Source organism: Odocoileus virginianus, chromosome 5, assembly GCF_023699985.2.
Source record: "Odocoileus virginianus isolate 20LAN1187 ecotype Illinois chromosome 5, Ovbor_1.2, whole genome shotgun sequence".
Lineage (NCBI taxonomy): Eukaryota > Metazoa > Chordata > Mammalia > Artiodactyla > Cervidae > Odocoileus > Odocoileus virginianus.
The window spans coordinates 67204606-67222895 of record NC_069678.1 but is presented as its reverse complement, the minus strand read 5'-3'; the positions used below and the strand labels follow the sequence as shown (position 1 = coordinate 67222895).

Below are 18290 nucleotides of genomic sequence, written 5' to 3'. Positions count from 1 at the left end.
AAGTATATTTAAAAATTTTAGGCAGACTGTAATTTCTTAAATCTATTGCTTTTTCTTCATATGTTTTCTAAGGATGTGCTGTATATTACTTTAATGTGAATAGTTTCTAAATTATCAAAGAAAAATGATTCATATTATCTCTTAGAGAGTTGCATCATAAAGATTTATTGATCTATGATCTTGTACCTTTAAAAATTTACTATTTGGTTTGTGAGACATAGTCTTACAGTGTACATTTTTTTTAAAAGAAAAACTTCTTGAAGGCTTTAGTAACATTTCAAAATGACAGCTGTTGAGTAGATAGAAATTTTCTGTTTTAAAAGCTAAAGAATTTTTTAAACTCTTATATTTAAAAAATTTAAAAAGAAATTTTCATTTTTAACCTCAGGGAGGTGTTCATTCGACTGCAACATGAAAATAAGATGCTTCGATTACAGCAGGAAGGTACTGAGAATGAGCGTATTGAGGAGCTTCAGGAGCAGCTGGAACAGAAGCACCGCAAGATGAATGAATTGGAGACCGAGCAGAGGTGACTGATGCCCTCCTTCATAATGATAACCATTGCCATTTCACTGCCTAGCCACAGAATCTTGATTCACAGAAGTGGAAGATGTCATTGTAGTTCAAATAATTAGGATTTGTGGAAGTTTCAGTTTTTGCTTTTTCATCTCTCACTACCCATTATTCTTAGCAGACTTTGTTAACCAGTTTGCTTACTCTTGAATTTCACTCATATGTCTTCACAAATGACAGAAAATTTAACAAATGAATAAATGGCAATCTGGGTTTCAACTGCAGTCCCGTGCACAGATGGTACATAGACTATGGAATCAAATTTGAATGCCACCTTTACTTAACTGGGCATTTACTTACATTCACACTTAGTATCCTCAGATATAAATTGCAGATGGCACCTATTTGCAGGTTGTAATGAAGATTACAGATAATGTGTTTAAAGCAAATGGTGTACTTATTTGATACCAGTGAGGTGCTTAAAATTTATAAATATTTAAAAAAAATAATGTTTATGTGGTGCTTGGGCTTTCCTGGTGACTCATTGGTAAAGAACCCACCTACCAATGTGGGAGATGTGGATTTGAACCTTGGGTCGGGAAGATCCCTTGGAAATCTCATGAACAGAGGAGCCTGGCAGGGCCACATTTCATGGGGTCACAAAGAGTCAGACACGACGTAGTGACTATACTACAACAACAACATGTGGTGCTTACCAGTGAGCTTCTAAGCTCTTTTTGATATTAATTCATAAATTCTTACAATAACTCTATGAAATAGTAACTATGATCATCTCATTTTATGAACAAGGAAACGGAGGGTGCAAGGACATTAAGAAACTTGCCCAAATCACATAGCTAGTGAGTTCTGGATCCTGCATTTGAACCTTCTGTCAATCAGACTTCAGAGTCTGTGCTGTTACCACTATTGCTATCCTGCGTCTTACAAATAGCATACTGGCAATAAAAGTATTTGGATTTGTTTGACATACCTTTATTGGATCTGAGAGATCACTAAGAATTTTTGACACTTGAACCTTGTCTGTCAACTTGTATGTGTACTGTTAAAAGAAAAATAGCATTTTAGCTTCCTGAAGAGACTATTGAAAGTGAAATTCATTCAGTCGTGTCCGACTCTTTGTGACCCCGTGGTCTATACAGTCCATGGAATTCTCCAGGCCAGAATACTGGAGTGGGTAGCCTTTCCCTACTCTAGGGGATCTTCCCAACCCAGGGATCGAACCCAGGTCTCCTGCACTGCAGGCGGATTCTTTACCAGCTGAGCCACTAGGGAAACCCTAAGAGACCATTAAATATTGCTAATTTATATAATTCAGTATCAGCAGTGGAGATGCTAAGTTTTAGCTTTTAAGATAGGAAGATAGACATGTGAATAGGTAATTATTACATTATGTAATATATATAACAATGGAAAAATGTAGTATTATAGTGAGCAGGGGGTGTTTTGTCATATATATGACGAGAAAGACAGATACTAAGTGTCTTGCTGGTAACTTCAGTAGAGGTAATGATTAGGCAGGGTTTTAAAGAATGAGATTTTGCCAAGTTAAAAAGCTGCACTACTTGCTAGTGCCCATCTCTAAAGTCATGAAGAAATGATTGGAAAATGGTGGCCTTCCTTTTCTTGCAATACCCTGTGAAATCTGAAACAAGAAACGGAAACCTAGTTTCCATTCATTAAAAATACAACTGAAGGAAAACTGAGCTAGTTTTATAATTTTTATTCCAGTGAGTTCACTGCAGAAATGTCATGCTTTTGCCACTGACTAATTAGGTACTTTAAACTTTTAAATGTGGACATATATGCTTTTAGGATGAAAATATCTTTTTTAAAGGAATATTTCCTTGAAAGTAGTTTACTATAACATATATTGTACCTAGCCACAGGTAGTTGTTCAGCTTTGGTTGTTGCTATTAAATGCATACTCTGTGAGTTAAATTGCATAAATGCACCTGGCTTCCCTGGAGGCTCAGCAGATAAAGAATCCGCCTGCAATGCAGGAGATGTGGGTTTGATCCCTGAGTGGGGAAGATCACCTGGGCGGGAGCATGGCAACCGTCTCCAGTATTCTTGCCTGGAGAATCCCAGTGGACAGAGGAGCCTGGCAGACTGTAGTCCATAGGGTCACAAAGAGTTGTACACGACTGAAGCAACTTAGCACACATGCAGGAATCCTTAACTACTTTGACTTTCAGTACAAATAAACACATGTAACCCATCTTATAATAGGCTGAGCAAAGAGCGAATCCGAGAGTTGCAGCAGCAGATTGAGGACCTCCAGAAGTCTTTACAAGAACAAGGCTCCAAGTCTGAAGGCGAAAGTGTAAGTAACTTAAAAATTATGATACTTCTGTTCTGTGTGGACTCTCTAATTGGTCCTGATGCCCAAATTAATCTTATATTTGAAAATAATACCCTTATCATTGGGGGTACCCTTAAATACCGTATATATCTGCATAACAGATGCAGTGACTTTGCCAGTTTGGAGCCTATGAGTCAGTAATATGGATTGGAAAGTGATTTGTCTCTGCTGTTCTTCAACAGCTACCCCTTAGATTTATGTAATTCCTGATTGATAGCATGCTACAATTGAACCTTCACAGTAGTGCTGGGATCCCTACAGGACTGGCTTGAGTAAAACCATGGTAAGAGTAAATAGCAGTCAGAATTGAGGAAAAGAGAGAGTGAGAAAGTGATTTCTGCCAAAAGACCACTCAGGAAATAGTAGGTCACACCAGCCTCCAAAGGATAGAAATTTAAAAGCAGTCTTGAAGTACATTGCCCCTTAATTCTTCCCTCCTTTCATACAGACTCATGGCCTTGCCATTTCTAATGGTTTTATGGTCAATAGTTGTGAGGGTATACAGATCAGAGAACCTAAAAGAGATCAAACAGTGTAACTGAGTAGACATAGCAGTGTTTCCCTAGTTTGATGTCTGTGCAGAGAGAAGAAGTAGTAATAATTGAGGGAGAATGTATTTAACTAAAACAACAACAAAAAGATAGGATGTGTTAGATAGGTTTTGATTGGATAGAATGTTAGGTGACATACCTGTATTGATGGGGGAGAAAACTATGGAGTGAGAGTAAATAAGATGAAAAGGAAGATTGAAAGGGTTGAGTTTCCTTCCTGTCTTTTATATGCTTTATATGATTTTCTCTTTCTTCTCTGGGGGCTTGGAAAATAGAAATCGTCTCATGCATGGCGGCATCTCATATGTGCATATATACGGTATCGTACCTCTCTAATACAAATATTTTTAAGCCACAATAGAGAATATTTTTAAAATGGGATCATTTTGGGATAGTACATTTTGGACCACAGTGTTTTAAAGATTTAAAATTTATCACTATAAAAAAATTATTGGAGAGCTTTCCAGTGGTTAAGACTCCATGTTTCCACTGCAAAGGGCACAGGTTCAGTTCCTGGTCAGGAAATTAAGACCCCACATGCTGTGTGGTTCAGCCAAAAACAACCACAAAAATTATTGGTATCAAAAATACATTTCAGATTATATATTTTAAACTTTTCTATCTATTTGGTAGATGATACCGAACTACTATTGCCAGTTAAATTCCTGTTCTTTTAAAGAGGAAATTTTGTGTTTAAAAAAAATTTTTTTAAACAAAATCCAGTTGCTTCATTTTGATGTTAATATTAGAAGTGCTTGCGTTTAACAGTAAGGTTTTATTATAAAGATAATTTAGTTTTTTAAGTATGTTCTTCAGTGAAGGTCTAAAATCTTTAATTTTATATTTTAGATGGATAATTCTTTAGATGTTTAAATGTTTGATACTCCTCAATATATCACATTCAGCTTGCATTTGGTATTTTTCTTCCAGTTCAAATTTTACTTTCATTATATTTAGAAATACGAAACATTTTTCTTTCTTCTCTTGCACTATTCCTAATTTAATTTTCTGTTCTCTTTCTTTTCTTCTTTGAAGTAAAAATGTACCTAAAATTTTATGTTTTGAAAGTATGTTATTAGAAATAAAAGCTTTTAAAACATTTGTTATTTTATATAATCCATCTTCAAAAGGAGGTAAAGAGATTTTGATGTCTGGAAGACTTCCCTGTGTCACAATAGTTATCTTACAGCAACTTTTTCTAATTTTTATAGTCCAGCAAACTAAAGCAGAAGTTGGAAGCTCATATGTAAGTAAAACTGATAACTTCATTTCAAATGTTAGAGGGGAAGGATTTTATTGTAAAAGGTTATTAATACCATTTTCTGATTTTGTTTATAAAAAATAAAAACCCTGATGCAACTGAATGTTCAGCACTGTCACCAAAATGTGAAAAGAAAAACATGGTAAAAGAGTCAACCTGCCTGCTCATGATCCCGAACTCCTACACTTTTCAATTGCTAGTGTCATTTGAAGAATTTACAAAATAGACAACAATCATAACTAGATCATGTGGAAAGGAAAAGTGAAAGTGTTAGTCTTTCAGTCATGTCCAACTCTTTGTGACCCCACGGACTGTAGCCTGCCAGGCAGTGTGGGGTGTTTAACCCGTGAAATATTTATTTTAACTTTCTTAGGTAAGTTAGGGTGGCCGGGGGGAAAAAATGAAAATTTTTGCCATTCACCATGTGTCAGGCAGTTTACATCCTCACAACCATCCCTTAGAATACTTGCCAGGTATTATTACCATTTCACAGATGAGGAAACTATGGATCAGAAAGTGACTTGTCCATAGTCCACAAATGTGATATGGCAGAAACCAGTTTTCATTCTTAGGTCTCTCTGACTCCAAACCTCCATGCTCTTTCCATTACTTAGGGAAAAACTAACAGAGGTCCATGAAGAACTACAGAAGAAACAAGAGCTCATTGAAGACCTCCAGCCAGATGTAAACCAGAATGGTAGGTATTTGTAAAAACCTGAATCAGACTTTATCTAAAGACTTGCCTTAAAAAAAAAAAAAAAACTTACCTTTTTAGTTGAAGGATGCTAGAACTGTGCATATTAGTCTTTGGGCAATGCAAAGATAAATATGTTGCAAATAAAAATCATTAATAATTTTCAGTGATTTAAGTAATTAATAAATGAGTATATCTTAAAGCAAAAAGTAAATCTGCAAAATAAACTGAATGATATATAGGAGTATCAAACATTGTAAAATGTAATAGAATTAGTAATATGGAAGTGTAAATAAAATTTGTAATCAGTTTAAAATGAACTTCAAATATGTAGAAAGAACATTTTATTTTGTGATGGTTGTGCTTAAATTATAAGCTGTATTTGCTCATTGAAATACTTGCTATAGAAAGGAGAAACATGGCTTGGTAATGCAGATTATTGATATTTTTAAGAAAAAATAATACAAAATGAACAGGGATGTCTTGTGTGTAGTTCAAAAGTTTTAGAGAAGAATTCACTATAAAGAAGGAATAAAAGATTTCTCTTTATCAGTCTTTAGAAAATACATGTAATCTTTTTATGTGAGGAGGGAGTATTTCAAATTGGTCATGTCTCTTTTTTTTTCAACAACAGTACAAAAGATCAATGAGCTTGAAGCTGCTCTTCAGAAGAAAGATGAAGATATGAAAGCAATGGAGGAAAGATACAAAATGTACTTAGAGAAAGCAAGAAATGTGAGTGGCTTGTCTTCCAGCATTTTAGTCTTTGTGACTTGGGTTCTAATTGGGTCCATACCCACCTTCATGGATCGATGTCACATTGCTTTCTCCTCACCACCCTGCCTTGTCAGTCAGGTCCCTATTTACAGGGCAGACATATTAGCAGTATTTTAGGGCTCTGCATAAAATTATCTTCTTTTATTCAGTAAATAGAAACAGGTGCAATAACTGCACATGACTTCATAGGGACAGTTTAAATGTTGTAGTAACCTCACTGGAGAAAATGACTACTGTAAGTAATGTAATCTTTAGCTCTTACAATTAACATTTGCTGTTTTGAAAACTTGTTTAAATTGTTTTAGCATTGTCTGTATTAGACAACTAAAGGCTAGTCTACTGTCCACCAGACTATTCTTTTCCTTATTTCATACTTTTTCTTAAATATTTCTAAGTACTGTTTTCATAAAATCTTTTATTTCCATGAATATATATTCTTCATTAACTCTAAGTATTTTCAAAGAATGTTATTGTACCTGCAGCAGCAGGTAAACCCCATGACCTCAAGGCTTAACAAGGTAAAGGTTTACTTCTTGATCAGTGCGGGAGTGGCTCTCTACTCCACACAATCATGCAGAGTCCCAAGCTGATGAAGGCTCCACCTTCTTCAGTATGGAGTTCTCAGATTCACTGGACATTGTCCAACTGTGTATTGGGGAAGACAGCCAAGATTGCATGGCTACTTTCCTCTCATTTCATTGGGCAGAACTCAGGCATGTGGCTGCTCCCAACTTCTAGGGAGGCAGGCCTGTGAAACATCCAGGCAGACTGCCACAGTTCAGTGTCTCCTTTACAAAAGTATAAATGCTTTCAGTGAAAATATATTGTAAGGTTCCCAGAGACAACTGCTCATAACTTTTTGGTATGTTTTCTTAACAGTGCATTTTTTTTCAATGCCTATTATCTCTGTGATTGTTTACCATAATACAGACACACACTTAGTTTGTATGATCATAAAACATATGATTTGTGATCATATGGTTTGTATTTTTAAACTTAATGTTCTCATGTTATATAGATGTAATTTAATATTTAATGTTATGCTAAGTACTGGGAATGCAGCAGCAAAGAAGACACTTTGTATATGAAGCAGACTACAAAATAAAAGACTCGCTAGGTGATATTCTTTCAGTTGAGTAGATGTATCATAGTTTACCTAGTCGACGTCCTATTGTTGGGAAAATTTTGTTTCCATGTCTTTTTCTTTTTTGCTCCTAAAAATAAAGCTGCAGACAGCATATTTATATAGAAAGTTTTCCCCTTATTTTGGTTTATTGTCTTAATCTCATTCCTAGGTTTATCTCTCAAACAAAATTATTAGGTCAAAATATAAGAACATTGTTAAGATGCTGGAAATAATATTCCAAAAGTATTATAACTACTTAGACAAAGCAGTGACAATGAATCCCATGTTCTTGCCATCATCAAATATTGTCATTGAAAAAACAGCTTCTTTTTTGGTAAATATGATTTTGTGTTTTCCCCTTATGCTACTTCAGGGCAGAGGTTAAAGTAGTACCATGTGTATATAATAGGAAACTCAGAAAATATAAAAAAGTCACAACCATACTTTTAGCACTTGGAGGCAATAAACTCTTATGTGTTCTTTGTAATTAAATTGTGATTTAAACACTAATATGTCTGCTTTTATAATGTGTACTTCATATGGGAGTGTCCCCAGACTCTGGTGAACTGTTGTAGTCCCATCTGCCATAGTGCCTGCCGCATTTAGTGCTTAGTAAATTGTTTTGAATGAACCACAGTAATTTTTAGGGATATTACCTTCTAGTCTTGTTTTCCATAGCTTCTGTAAACATAGATGAAATTTTCTGAATTCATTAAATTTTCAGTTCAGTTGCTTAGTCGTGTCCAACTCTTTGCAACCCCATGGACTACAGCACAGCAGGCTTCCCTGTCCATCACCAACTCTTGGAGCTTGCTCAAGCTCATGTCCATCAAGTCAGTGATGGCATCCAACCATCTCATCCTCTGTCGTCCCCTTCTCCTGCCTTCAGTCTTTCCCAGCATCAGGGTCTTTTCCAGTGAGTCAGTTCTTTGCATCAGGTGGCCAAAGTATTGGAGTTTCAGTAAATTTTAAGTCCTTTAAAATAGTTTTGTAATTAGATCAAACAGATGACATTATTATTGGAAACTTGTTTTTGCTTGTAATTTACACCTGATATTTCTGAGTTGATTTCCTGCCATAGTAGGAAACCACCTCATAAACTAGGTGACCGCCTAGTTGGTTCACTCTGAGCAACATCTGGTCAAACTGTAATTTACATAGATATAATTGAGTACTCTAGAATTTACACAGAAAATCATCGTCTATTATATTGATCTTATGTATTGAATTACATTTAACTAGATAATGGTGATAAAAAAGATTATTGCTAAGAAATTTCTGTTACTCTTAACCATGTACATTCAACAGATTGTATAATTATTGAATTGATTTTAATTAAACTTTAAAAAATTTTTTTAATTTATCTAAGTCAAATAAATGTTTAAAAGGGTTATTTCAAGGCTTGAGTGCTCAAAGCTTTATAAAGCTAAGTAACTTTCTGAGTACTGTGTCTTGAAGAAAGGAAATTTGATTTGGGAATGTGCATCTTCATATTTTTAATATTGAATTTCTTTATAACGTTATTTTTATTTTTCAAGTTAGACTATAAAATAAGCTACAGTTAACTCAGATCACTTTCTGCATAATGTTTCACTTTATTTACACTGATTTTATAGACTGTGTTCATATTTCAGTATTTGACAAAGTAAACATAAGAGATTTGTTTTTTTTTCCTTTAAACAGGTAATAAAAACTTTAGATCCCAAATTAAATCCAGCATCAGCTGAAATAATGCTACTTAGAAAGCAGTTGGCAGAGAAAGAGAGAAGAATTGAGATTCTGGAGGTAAAATTTCCATATTCATACATCTCCTCTTAATTCTGTATAATCCTGATGATTAACTGCTGCCAGCATTTTCCATTAATGATCAAGTTTCACAAGCACTTAGGAGAGCAGCACACTTCAGCCCTCAGTGTGGGTATTACAGCATCTCACTGGCCCACGAAACGGGCCTTTCCAAGCCTGTGTGCCCTGCCTCATTGTATGTCTCTCCGTCGGTAACAGCCAGTCATATAGCCTGTCCTTCTTTCTAGTAGAATTCTGCTATCATGCTCCTTTTAAAATGTCAAAGGATGGATGAGAGTTCACTTTTTAAAAAAAAAGACACAAAGCTTATCTTTTTAAACAGGTACTGTACTCAGTTAACCAGATTCTTCTTCCCTTTTCTTCTCCCTGTAAGTCAACTAGGAAGGTTGTGTTTTAGGGAAGTATGTTCATCATTTTCTTCACGTTATTTCTGAGCCGTTAGAGTGTGGTAAAAATATTTAAAGTCTTGAAGACTTTAATATCCTGCATGTACACCAGCCTTATGGTGGCACTTGCTATAAATGCTTGTCCAGGCCATGTCAGGCATTGTAAAAAGTACTGGATAGAGGTATCTCTCAGGAGAAATAACTCTTCCTTCTTCAGGATCCAGTTTCAATATCTCCTCTTTTATAAAGCTCTCCATGTATGTCTTAGGCACAGTTAGTGATCTCTCCATAGTGACTCCATGTACTTTGAACTCATGAATTCATTCCATAATAGCACCTTTCTTTGTGACATGTGTTAGAGTGTCTTGAGGACAGGGGCTGTATCTTATATCTCTGTATTGCCGCATTCAGTATCACAGAAATCAGAGGCCAAGGTTACAGCTTTAGTGTTAATGTGTGTTAAGGTTACCACCTTCCTTTCTAATCTTCAGTCTCTTCATCTGTAAAATAATGGGACTTGAACTGAATGATTGCTGAACTCTAAGTCGCTCTGATTATTCACGTCCCAGTGAAAGCCAATGAGCAGGTACACCAGTGTCATTGCTTGACATGCAGCTCCCTAACAGCTGTGATGATAAAACTGCACCTCTAATACAGGGCTCTGAGGAAGTATTCAGTTAAGACCCTGCATATGGACTTTTAATTTATGGATATGTATTTATACACACTGCAGAAGTAAAGAGGAGAAAGCTAGTGTTTATAGCAGAGGTTATTCTATCTGCATCCTTCTTGGGCAGTTCTCCTGGAGTGCATGTGATCCAGAAGAGCATCTTATCTCCTTTGTTTCCTGTATGCTTTTTGTTTCATGAGCATCTGTAGGAACATCAGATGTTTTAGATTATAACATTTTATGTGAGTCAGCTATATCTGATGCTCAACAAAATTACAAAATCCACTGTACTAGAATAATTAAGAAATGAATGTCAGTCTCTAGGGTGGCACACAGATAGGGCCACAGCCAGTCTAGTATACAGTCACCAAGGACTGAGACAGAACAATTGAGGCTTAAGCTTTAAAGGAAAATTTAAAAGATTTTTTGGGTTATTTTTCCCCACATCCCTTTTCTCCTTAGTTTTGACTCCTCCACAGGTGCAGCTCTGTTTTGTCACTGAAGCCAGTGGTTACTTTTTTCTCTAGATAGACTCACTCAGTTTTTGTTGTTATTGTTCCATATCTGTTCTCCTAGTAAAGTTCCTGGATTTTATTAGTCAGTCTTACTCTTTGCTGAAGGTGTTGGGCATGTACTGTCCATGATTCAACTTTACATTTTGTCTGCTGTATGTGCCTCCCAGCACTTATTCACATTCTCTTGATCATAAGCATAATGAAAAAAGTATCCATTTTTAGCAGTTTGGGTTTAATTCTGGGATTTTAAATAGTCCTTGTATCTTTTTCCAGAGTGAATGTAAAGTAGCAAAATTCCGTGATTATGAAGAAAAACTCATTGTTTCTGCCTGGTATAATAAGGTGAGTTGAAATTTAGCCAGTGATTAGATGTCTTGAACCGTGCTTATCAAACATTTTGACCATGAACCATGGAAAGAATTAGTACAAATTAGAACATGTACAAGTTAGTACTTGTTCACGTTTATGCATAATTGAACACAGTTACCCTGACTCTGTGTGTCGCACTCAGGTATTTTGTCATATGCTCTTTTATTTAAAAAAAAAAAAAAACTGGTCATAATCCAGATTTACTTTATATTTTATTTTAATGTCTTTAGTTGATTCTGACTTTTTCAAAACCACTAAATAGATTTCAATACTCAGCAACCTTTAATGTACATGAAGCATTCATGCAATTCATAAATATTTTTAAAATTGCCTCATTTGAGCTAAAGCAGTTAATATGTTCTTCATAAAGGGTTTCTGTGGAAATACAAATATCTGTATAATGCAAAATTAAGTGTTACTAGTGCTCAGCATTTAATATCCGTAAAGCTGATCTCAGTATGTCCTTTATTGTATTTAATTTTTGTAGTCCAGACACTGCTCTTCAAGAATTGTCTGTCTGTCCTAACAAAGCAAATAGTATAAAAATAATTTGAAACGCATTTTATTTTGTCATCCTTAGTGGGATGTTTTCAAGAGTAGCATCTTGATGTATATGGTTCTTTTGGGTATTCTAACCAGCTAGCATAGATGATAACACAGCCATTATCTACCTTAGCTACTGTGTATCTGTGTACTTATTGATAGTATGAGTGAATTTTGGACTCTCCACCTGTGAAGCCTATACTTCATCATGTGGAACTGGTTATCCTTCTTCAGACATGCCTTCTTCTTTCATGCCATCGTACTTTTTGTCTGTATTCTTTCCCTCCCTCCTCTGTTTGATAAAGTCTGCCTTAATTTAGCAAGACCTCGAAGGAAATTGTGTAGATGTTCCCAGCACCTTCCCTCATGAGTTATCCATCCTAGTTAAGATCAGAGACGATTTATTATTTTCCTTGTTGCTCTGTGGCCTCTTGACACATAATAAATTAGCAAAGATACTAGAGCCAAATAATGCATTATTTAGTCATTTCTCAGCCTGTGTTTTTTGAGCATTTAAATGGCAACCCACTCCAGTATCCTTTCCTGGAAAATCTCATGGACAGAGGAGCCTGGTGGGCTGCAGTCCATGGGGTCGCAAAGAGTCGGGCACGACTGAGCGACTAACACTTAACGGTAACACTATGTACTGGTTACTACTGAAGCTGTAACTGTGGTATGTGGTCTAGTGAGAGAGGAGTAATGACTTTCCTTAGTAAGGAACACAACAGCCCACAACTGCGGTAATTTGTCATGTACAGATTTACAACTAGACCGTAGTAAATTTGAAGTATTCTGTGGTTCTCAAACTTCAGCATGCATCAGAAGACTTGTTAAAATACACTGTTGGACTTACCTGCAGAGGTTCATAGTCAGTCTAGGTAGAATCCATAAGTATAATTTGCACTTTTAAATTCCCAGTGGTGCAGGTGTTAATCCACAGGCCACATTTCAAGAACCATTGACCTGAGCCATTCTCTTGTGCTGTGTCTGCTCACAGTGGCTGGAATAATGGCCCGACATGAACGTTTGCTTGGAACTTTTTTTGTTGTTGTTGTAATTAAGCTTAATTCTAGGACATTATTTTAAGCTATTGTTTTTAAAGATTTCAAATGTAATGGATTAAAATAGAGAAACTGGGTTTTATGCCCTGGTTTTTCTCCTATCTTAATGGGTATTATCACGTTCAGATTAGCTTCTGAACTCTTATTTTTCTCTATAAAAAGTGAGGAAAACACCCACTTTAGAGGATTGTTTTGAGGATTAAATGACTTTGTATAGGTGGAAAGCGCTTTGCAAACTCTAAATAGTCACGTTGTTTGTTTATTTTTGTTCAGAGTCTAGCATTCCAGAAATTGGGGATGGAATCTAGACTTGTGAGCAGCAGTGGTGCTTGCAAAGACACGGGGGCCTGTGCTCCCGCCCGGTCTTTTCTAGCACAGCAGCGGCACATCACCAGCACCAGAAGAAATCTCTCTGTTAAAGTTCCTGCTGCGACAACTGATTAAACTGCAAAAGAACACATAAACAGAAGTGCCCTTAAAATATTTTGTATCTCTCAACTAACTGCAAGGTTGGAAAGAAGTGTATGTTTCTCATAGCAGCTTTTTAAAAATCAAAATGTATGCAATTAATCTTGCCAGATTAATATGGAAACAGAATTTGGAAGTAGCTATCTGGGGGAGCACGTGTGAATAATTGGAAGATATAATAAGGTAAACATCTCAAACATTTGTCTTTGGAGAGTATTCTATTATTTAAAATTGACTTTGTATATTTTAATGTTCTCAGTTGTAGCAGTAACTAATTTGCAATGTGTTATCAGTTATATGCAATTTAAAACTACTGTTCTGGTCCATATGAAACTAGTGGACAGGTAGGCACATGGAGAACTATATAAGAGTTATATTTTTTTGACAAAAATACACAGATATTACCTCTGACCTCTTTCTGTCATTGAATGGGTATATTTTTATCATGTAGTGGAAAATAACATTTGGAAGATTTGACTGTATTGAAATGTCTTCTCCATAGTAGAAGTGACTATTTGGAAATGTTGCAGATTTAGACAAGGTCATAGTTCTCATATGTACCTACTATAAACAAAGGCTTCTGTATAGCATGGTTGAAATGTTAAGGGTATGGACTTTGGACTTTAAGAGATGACTTTCTGATGGGAGGCAAGCTGAAAAATATACTTTGTGTGACATGCCCACACTATTTTAATATAATTAATGAAGATTACAATTATTATTGCTTTTAAGCATAAAATTATTATTTTTAAGCAATTAGAGGGCTTCTACTACTAAAAAAAAAAGATGAGTTAGTAGTTTACCTCTTCACTGAAAAGAGAGTATACAGTGAAGGGTCAATTTGGAATAAGTTTTACCTTGTTTACTAATTAAGAAACCTGTCTTGGGCTGAGTTTATTGTATTTAGTTCTTTTCTGCCCAAAGCTCTTTTTCTCAAAGGTGTTACTCCATTATTTTTAGTCATTTTTAAGAGTCACACTTTGGAATTTTAATTTGAGTAAAATCTGTGCTGTCCAATAATGTAACCAAAAACCACGTGTGGCAAATTGATTAAAATTAAAAATTCAGGTCCTTGGTTGCACTAGCCACATTTCAAGTGCTCAATAGCCACATGTGGCTAATGGCTACAGTACTGGACAGTGCAGATATAAAATGCGAAAACCTCCACTGGACAGTACAGTACTAAATCTTTTTATAAAAGTCTGGAAATACTCAATGTTAGAAGAAAAAAAAAAAAAAGAAAAATGTTAGGACGATATCAAATATGAAAAGGAATTGAACTGTGATGTAAGCAGCATCTTACATTCCTTTTAGTTGAATACCTTGTGTTGTGACATTCACAGTTAAGTGTTGTGACATTCACAGTTAATTTTTCCAGAACTGTTCAATAATTACAATACCGATCAGCACATGTCTAGACCAGAGGTCAGCAGACTCTCCATGAAGGGACAGATGGTCGTTGATATTCAGTAAATGTTTTAGACTTTGTGGGCCATTTGATCTTTTGCAAATACTCATCTCAGCTGAAAGTATAAAAGCAGCAGCCATACACAATATGTAAATAAAATAGGTGTGGTTGTATTTCAGTAAAACTTTGCAGAAACTGGCCAGAGTAGGCCAGACTTGGTAGGCTTATAGACCTCTGGTAAAGATTTTATTCTTAGCCTCTTAGACTTTTTTTTTTAAATTACGACTATTGTTCCATTTACGGTATTATTCAGATACTTGGTTTTTAGATTCTATACCAGTAAATGTTTCTAATCAGTGAAAATATAAGAATTTCATACTCTATTTGGGTCTCTGAGATTAGGGAGCATCTGCCAGGATATTTTATCAGGGTTACTTCTTTTTACTACCTCTTAGATTTTGGTGTTCTTTACTGGTGCAATTATGTTGTTGGGTTGCATTTTCCTATATTTTTAGAGTCTCTGCTTGCCTGTGACTTTTAGTGAAATGAAATATGTCTTTGAAACTATTTTAGCATGCTAATTAAAATTTTCCAGTTATTATGGCATTTTGGTATATTTTGGTCAGTGTAAGACATCTGCTCCTTTAGTGTTTACTACTTGCTTGTAATTGAGATTTCAGAAGCTCTTCAAGCTCCCTTTTAATGAAATCTGTTGTAAAACATCAACTTCAATAAATTAGAATTTTCACAGTTCAATTGCTTATAATTTTCCAGTTATTATATTTGAAATTTCTAAATAATTCATGCAATTTCTAAATAAGGGTGTAAGACTAGATTCTTTTTCCTAAATAGAGAGAAAGCAAATTTTGTGATTTATCACTTTTCTAGTTGATAGAATTGAACATGCTCGATATGTATTTATACTAATAACTTACTAACATAATTTAAAGTTCTGTATTATTGTGATTATCATATGGAAAACCAGGAACTGATCAGAAGTGAGAGTCTTTTCCACATCTGGTTAATATAGTGAGATTGACACCCTGTGGGTGGTAAAGCATTATAAATATTCATCTTGAACCATGATTTTTACATGTTTGTGTTGTGAGGCTTGAGTGCATATTACCAGGGAAGAGAAATTCAGCATTTATCTATTTGATAAGGAAGTGAATGTCCCAGTGATTATAAAGTAAAACCACTTTGGGAATGATCTTTAATTTTCAGCATTTTCTCTAAGATTAATAATTCCTTTACCTTTTTAAAATAAAAGTGTGTACACATATGACAATGTTTATCCTCTGCTTAATGTAATGCAAAATATTTGAAGTTCATTGTATTTTTTCAATGAAGAAAGACTGTTGAACTAACGATTTAAGATACATTAAGAATTAATGTCTTGTCTAGAAACATTAAACTGAGAATCCCTTGCTAAGATATCATCATCTTTGATAACTGGAGTGCTAAGTTGAATGTCAAATAATACTTCTACTTCTATACCTGTTTCTACACTATCTGGCCCTATGGGATGGCTTTTAGGCCACAATATTATCTGTGTTAGGTTCTCTGTATGTGTATTTAATGAATAACATTCCTATGTAAAAATGTATGTGGTTTTATGCATACATTCATATTGTGAACCTATACATTGCAAAGAAGTAAGTTTTTAAAGCACAACCATAAAAGAAAATAGTGTGCAGTTATTAAACTTGATGTATCTTAAATGTAATTTTTAGTTTGTAAAAGGTTCTTTCTATTTTCTATGGCAAAGACTTTGACACTTAAAAAATAGAAGTGATACTGGATTTATTTTTGTAAGTATTTAAGATATTATTTTAAATAAATGATTGTCCAATATGATAGTTGTCAGATGTTTTAAGTAAATAAACTTTCTGATTCTGTGTCTGATAAGTATTTTTAGTGGGTACAAGCGCACATTTATTTGCTGCTTTAAATAAAAAAACTTTAATATTTAGACTGGTAAAGAAAAAATAATTGCACTAATTCTAATTTTGCTTTTCATTTGAATTGTTTTGGTGAATGAGAAGATGTGTAAAAGTGATTTTTGATGTATCATTTTTGTCCCCAATTTGCATTATCATGGACTCTAGAATTTTTTGTTGTTGTTGCAAAATCTGATACTGTCGTTTAATATTCATTCTTCTCTTCTTCTTTAGTCACAGAGCCCCATACTTTAGCTTGTTACATTTACCAAGGGGGATGCATGGGAAGGAGGTGTGGATTAGCTACTTGCCAGATTCCTTTGTGCAGCTTTCCAGGTGGGGCAGTGGGAAAGAACCTGCCTGTTAATGCAGGAGTGCTGGTTTGATCCCTGGATCAGGAAGATCTTCTGGAGGAGGAAAGGGCAACCCACTCCAGTCTTCTAGCCTGGGAAATTCTATGGACAGAGGAGCCTGTGGAGGGCTGCAGTCTGTGGGGTCACAAAGAGTCGGATGGGACTTAGCACAGCACAGCAGATTACCTTGTAAAACTGGGTGGGCCATTTAACTACGTTCTGGCCAAAGAGATGTGAATAATAGTCATGGGTGCCTAGTAAAAGAAAGGGCGCCCTTTCCCTAGTTCTTCCCCCTCCACTCCTTATCTCGAATGCCATGTGCCTGAGGGACAGCGCAGATTAAGAACATTTCCATCATCAAAGAAAATCCTATTGGACAGTTCTACTCTAGATATCTCTGGCTTCCCTGGTACCTCAGTTGGTAAAGAATCTGCCTGCAACGTGGAAGACCCCGGTTTGATTCCTGGGTCGGGAAGATTCCCTGGAGGAGGGTATGGAAACCCATACCAGTGTTCTTGCCTGGAGAATCCCCATGGACAGAGGTGCCTGGCGGGCTACAGTCTGTGGGTCTCAGAGTCAGACATGAGTGAGCAACTAAACACAGTGGAGCAGCACAGGAGGAGAGAGAAAGGGGAGGAAAGTTTATTCAAAGAAAGAATAGCTGAAAACTTCACACAGCTGGGAGAAGAAACCGCCATTCAGGTCCATGAATCCTAAAGGATACCAAATAAAATAAGCCCCACACCAAGACACATTATCATCAAATTATTGAAAGGTTAAGCACAGAATTTTGAAACAAAAGAGAAAGTGACTTGTTACGTAGAAGGGAAGCCCCATGAAACTATAAGCAGATTTTTCATCAGAAATCTTGTCCTCCAGAAGGGAGTGTGATAATATATTTAAAATGCTGCACGGGGTGGGGTGGGGGTGGGGGGGTGACGGGAACCTGCTAGCCAAGAATACTATATCTGACAAAGCTGTCCTTCAAAAATAAAGAGGAAACAAAAGACTTTCTCAGATAAAAGCTGAAGGATATTAAACAACATAAGAGCATAGGAAATTATGAAACTCATTGATAAATGTAAATATATAGACAAAAACAGAATTCCATATTACTGTTACAGTGGTGGGAAATCATTGTTCATTCTAGTATAAAAGATTAATTAATGGATACACAATATAAACAGATGTAAGTTGTGACATTACCATATAATGGGGCAGGAGAGAAAAAAGCTTTGTTTGCAAGTGAAGCTGTTATCATCTTAAATAGACTGTTACAACTATATTTTCTGTAAGCCCCATGGTAACCACCATGTACACCACACCCTATCCTGGGACCAATCTGTCCCTGACCCTTGGGTGATGAGAGGGGAGGGCTCTGCTCAGATGCATAGGACATCTCTTACAGAGGGTCACATCTCCAAGATTGAAAAGCATAACAAACCTACCACATACAAATAAAAACT

At 35.6% G+C, this 18290-nt stretch overlaps 1 protein-coding gene across 2 annotated transcripts in view; it reads left to right on the top strand.

Moving 5' to 3' along the window:
• The window catches only part of HOOK1 (hook microtubule tethering protein 1), a 62971-nt gene extending 47684 nt beyond the window's left edge, over positions 1-15287 (top strand). For both annotated transcript variants that reach the window (XM_020882040.2, XM_020882043.2), the window contains exons 15-22: positions 389-529; positions 2764-2857; positions 4659-4693; positions 5323-5405; positions 6037-6137; positions 8989-9090; positions 10956-11024; positions 12929-15287. In XM_020882040.2, the coding sequence (XP_020737699.2) occupies positions 389-529; positions 2764-2857; positions 4659-4693; positions 5323-5405; positions 6037-6137; positions 8989-9090; positions 10956-11024; positions 12929-13099 (796 nt within the window). In that variant the 3' untranslated portion in view covers positions 13100-15287. The remainder of the gene's footprint in view (positions 1-388; positions 530-2763; positions 2858-4658; positions 4694-5322; positions 5406-6036; positions 6138-8988; positions 9091-10955; positions 11025-12928) is intronic.
• Positions 15288-18290: the final 3003 nt, after the last annotated feature.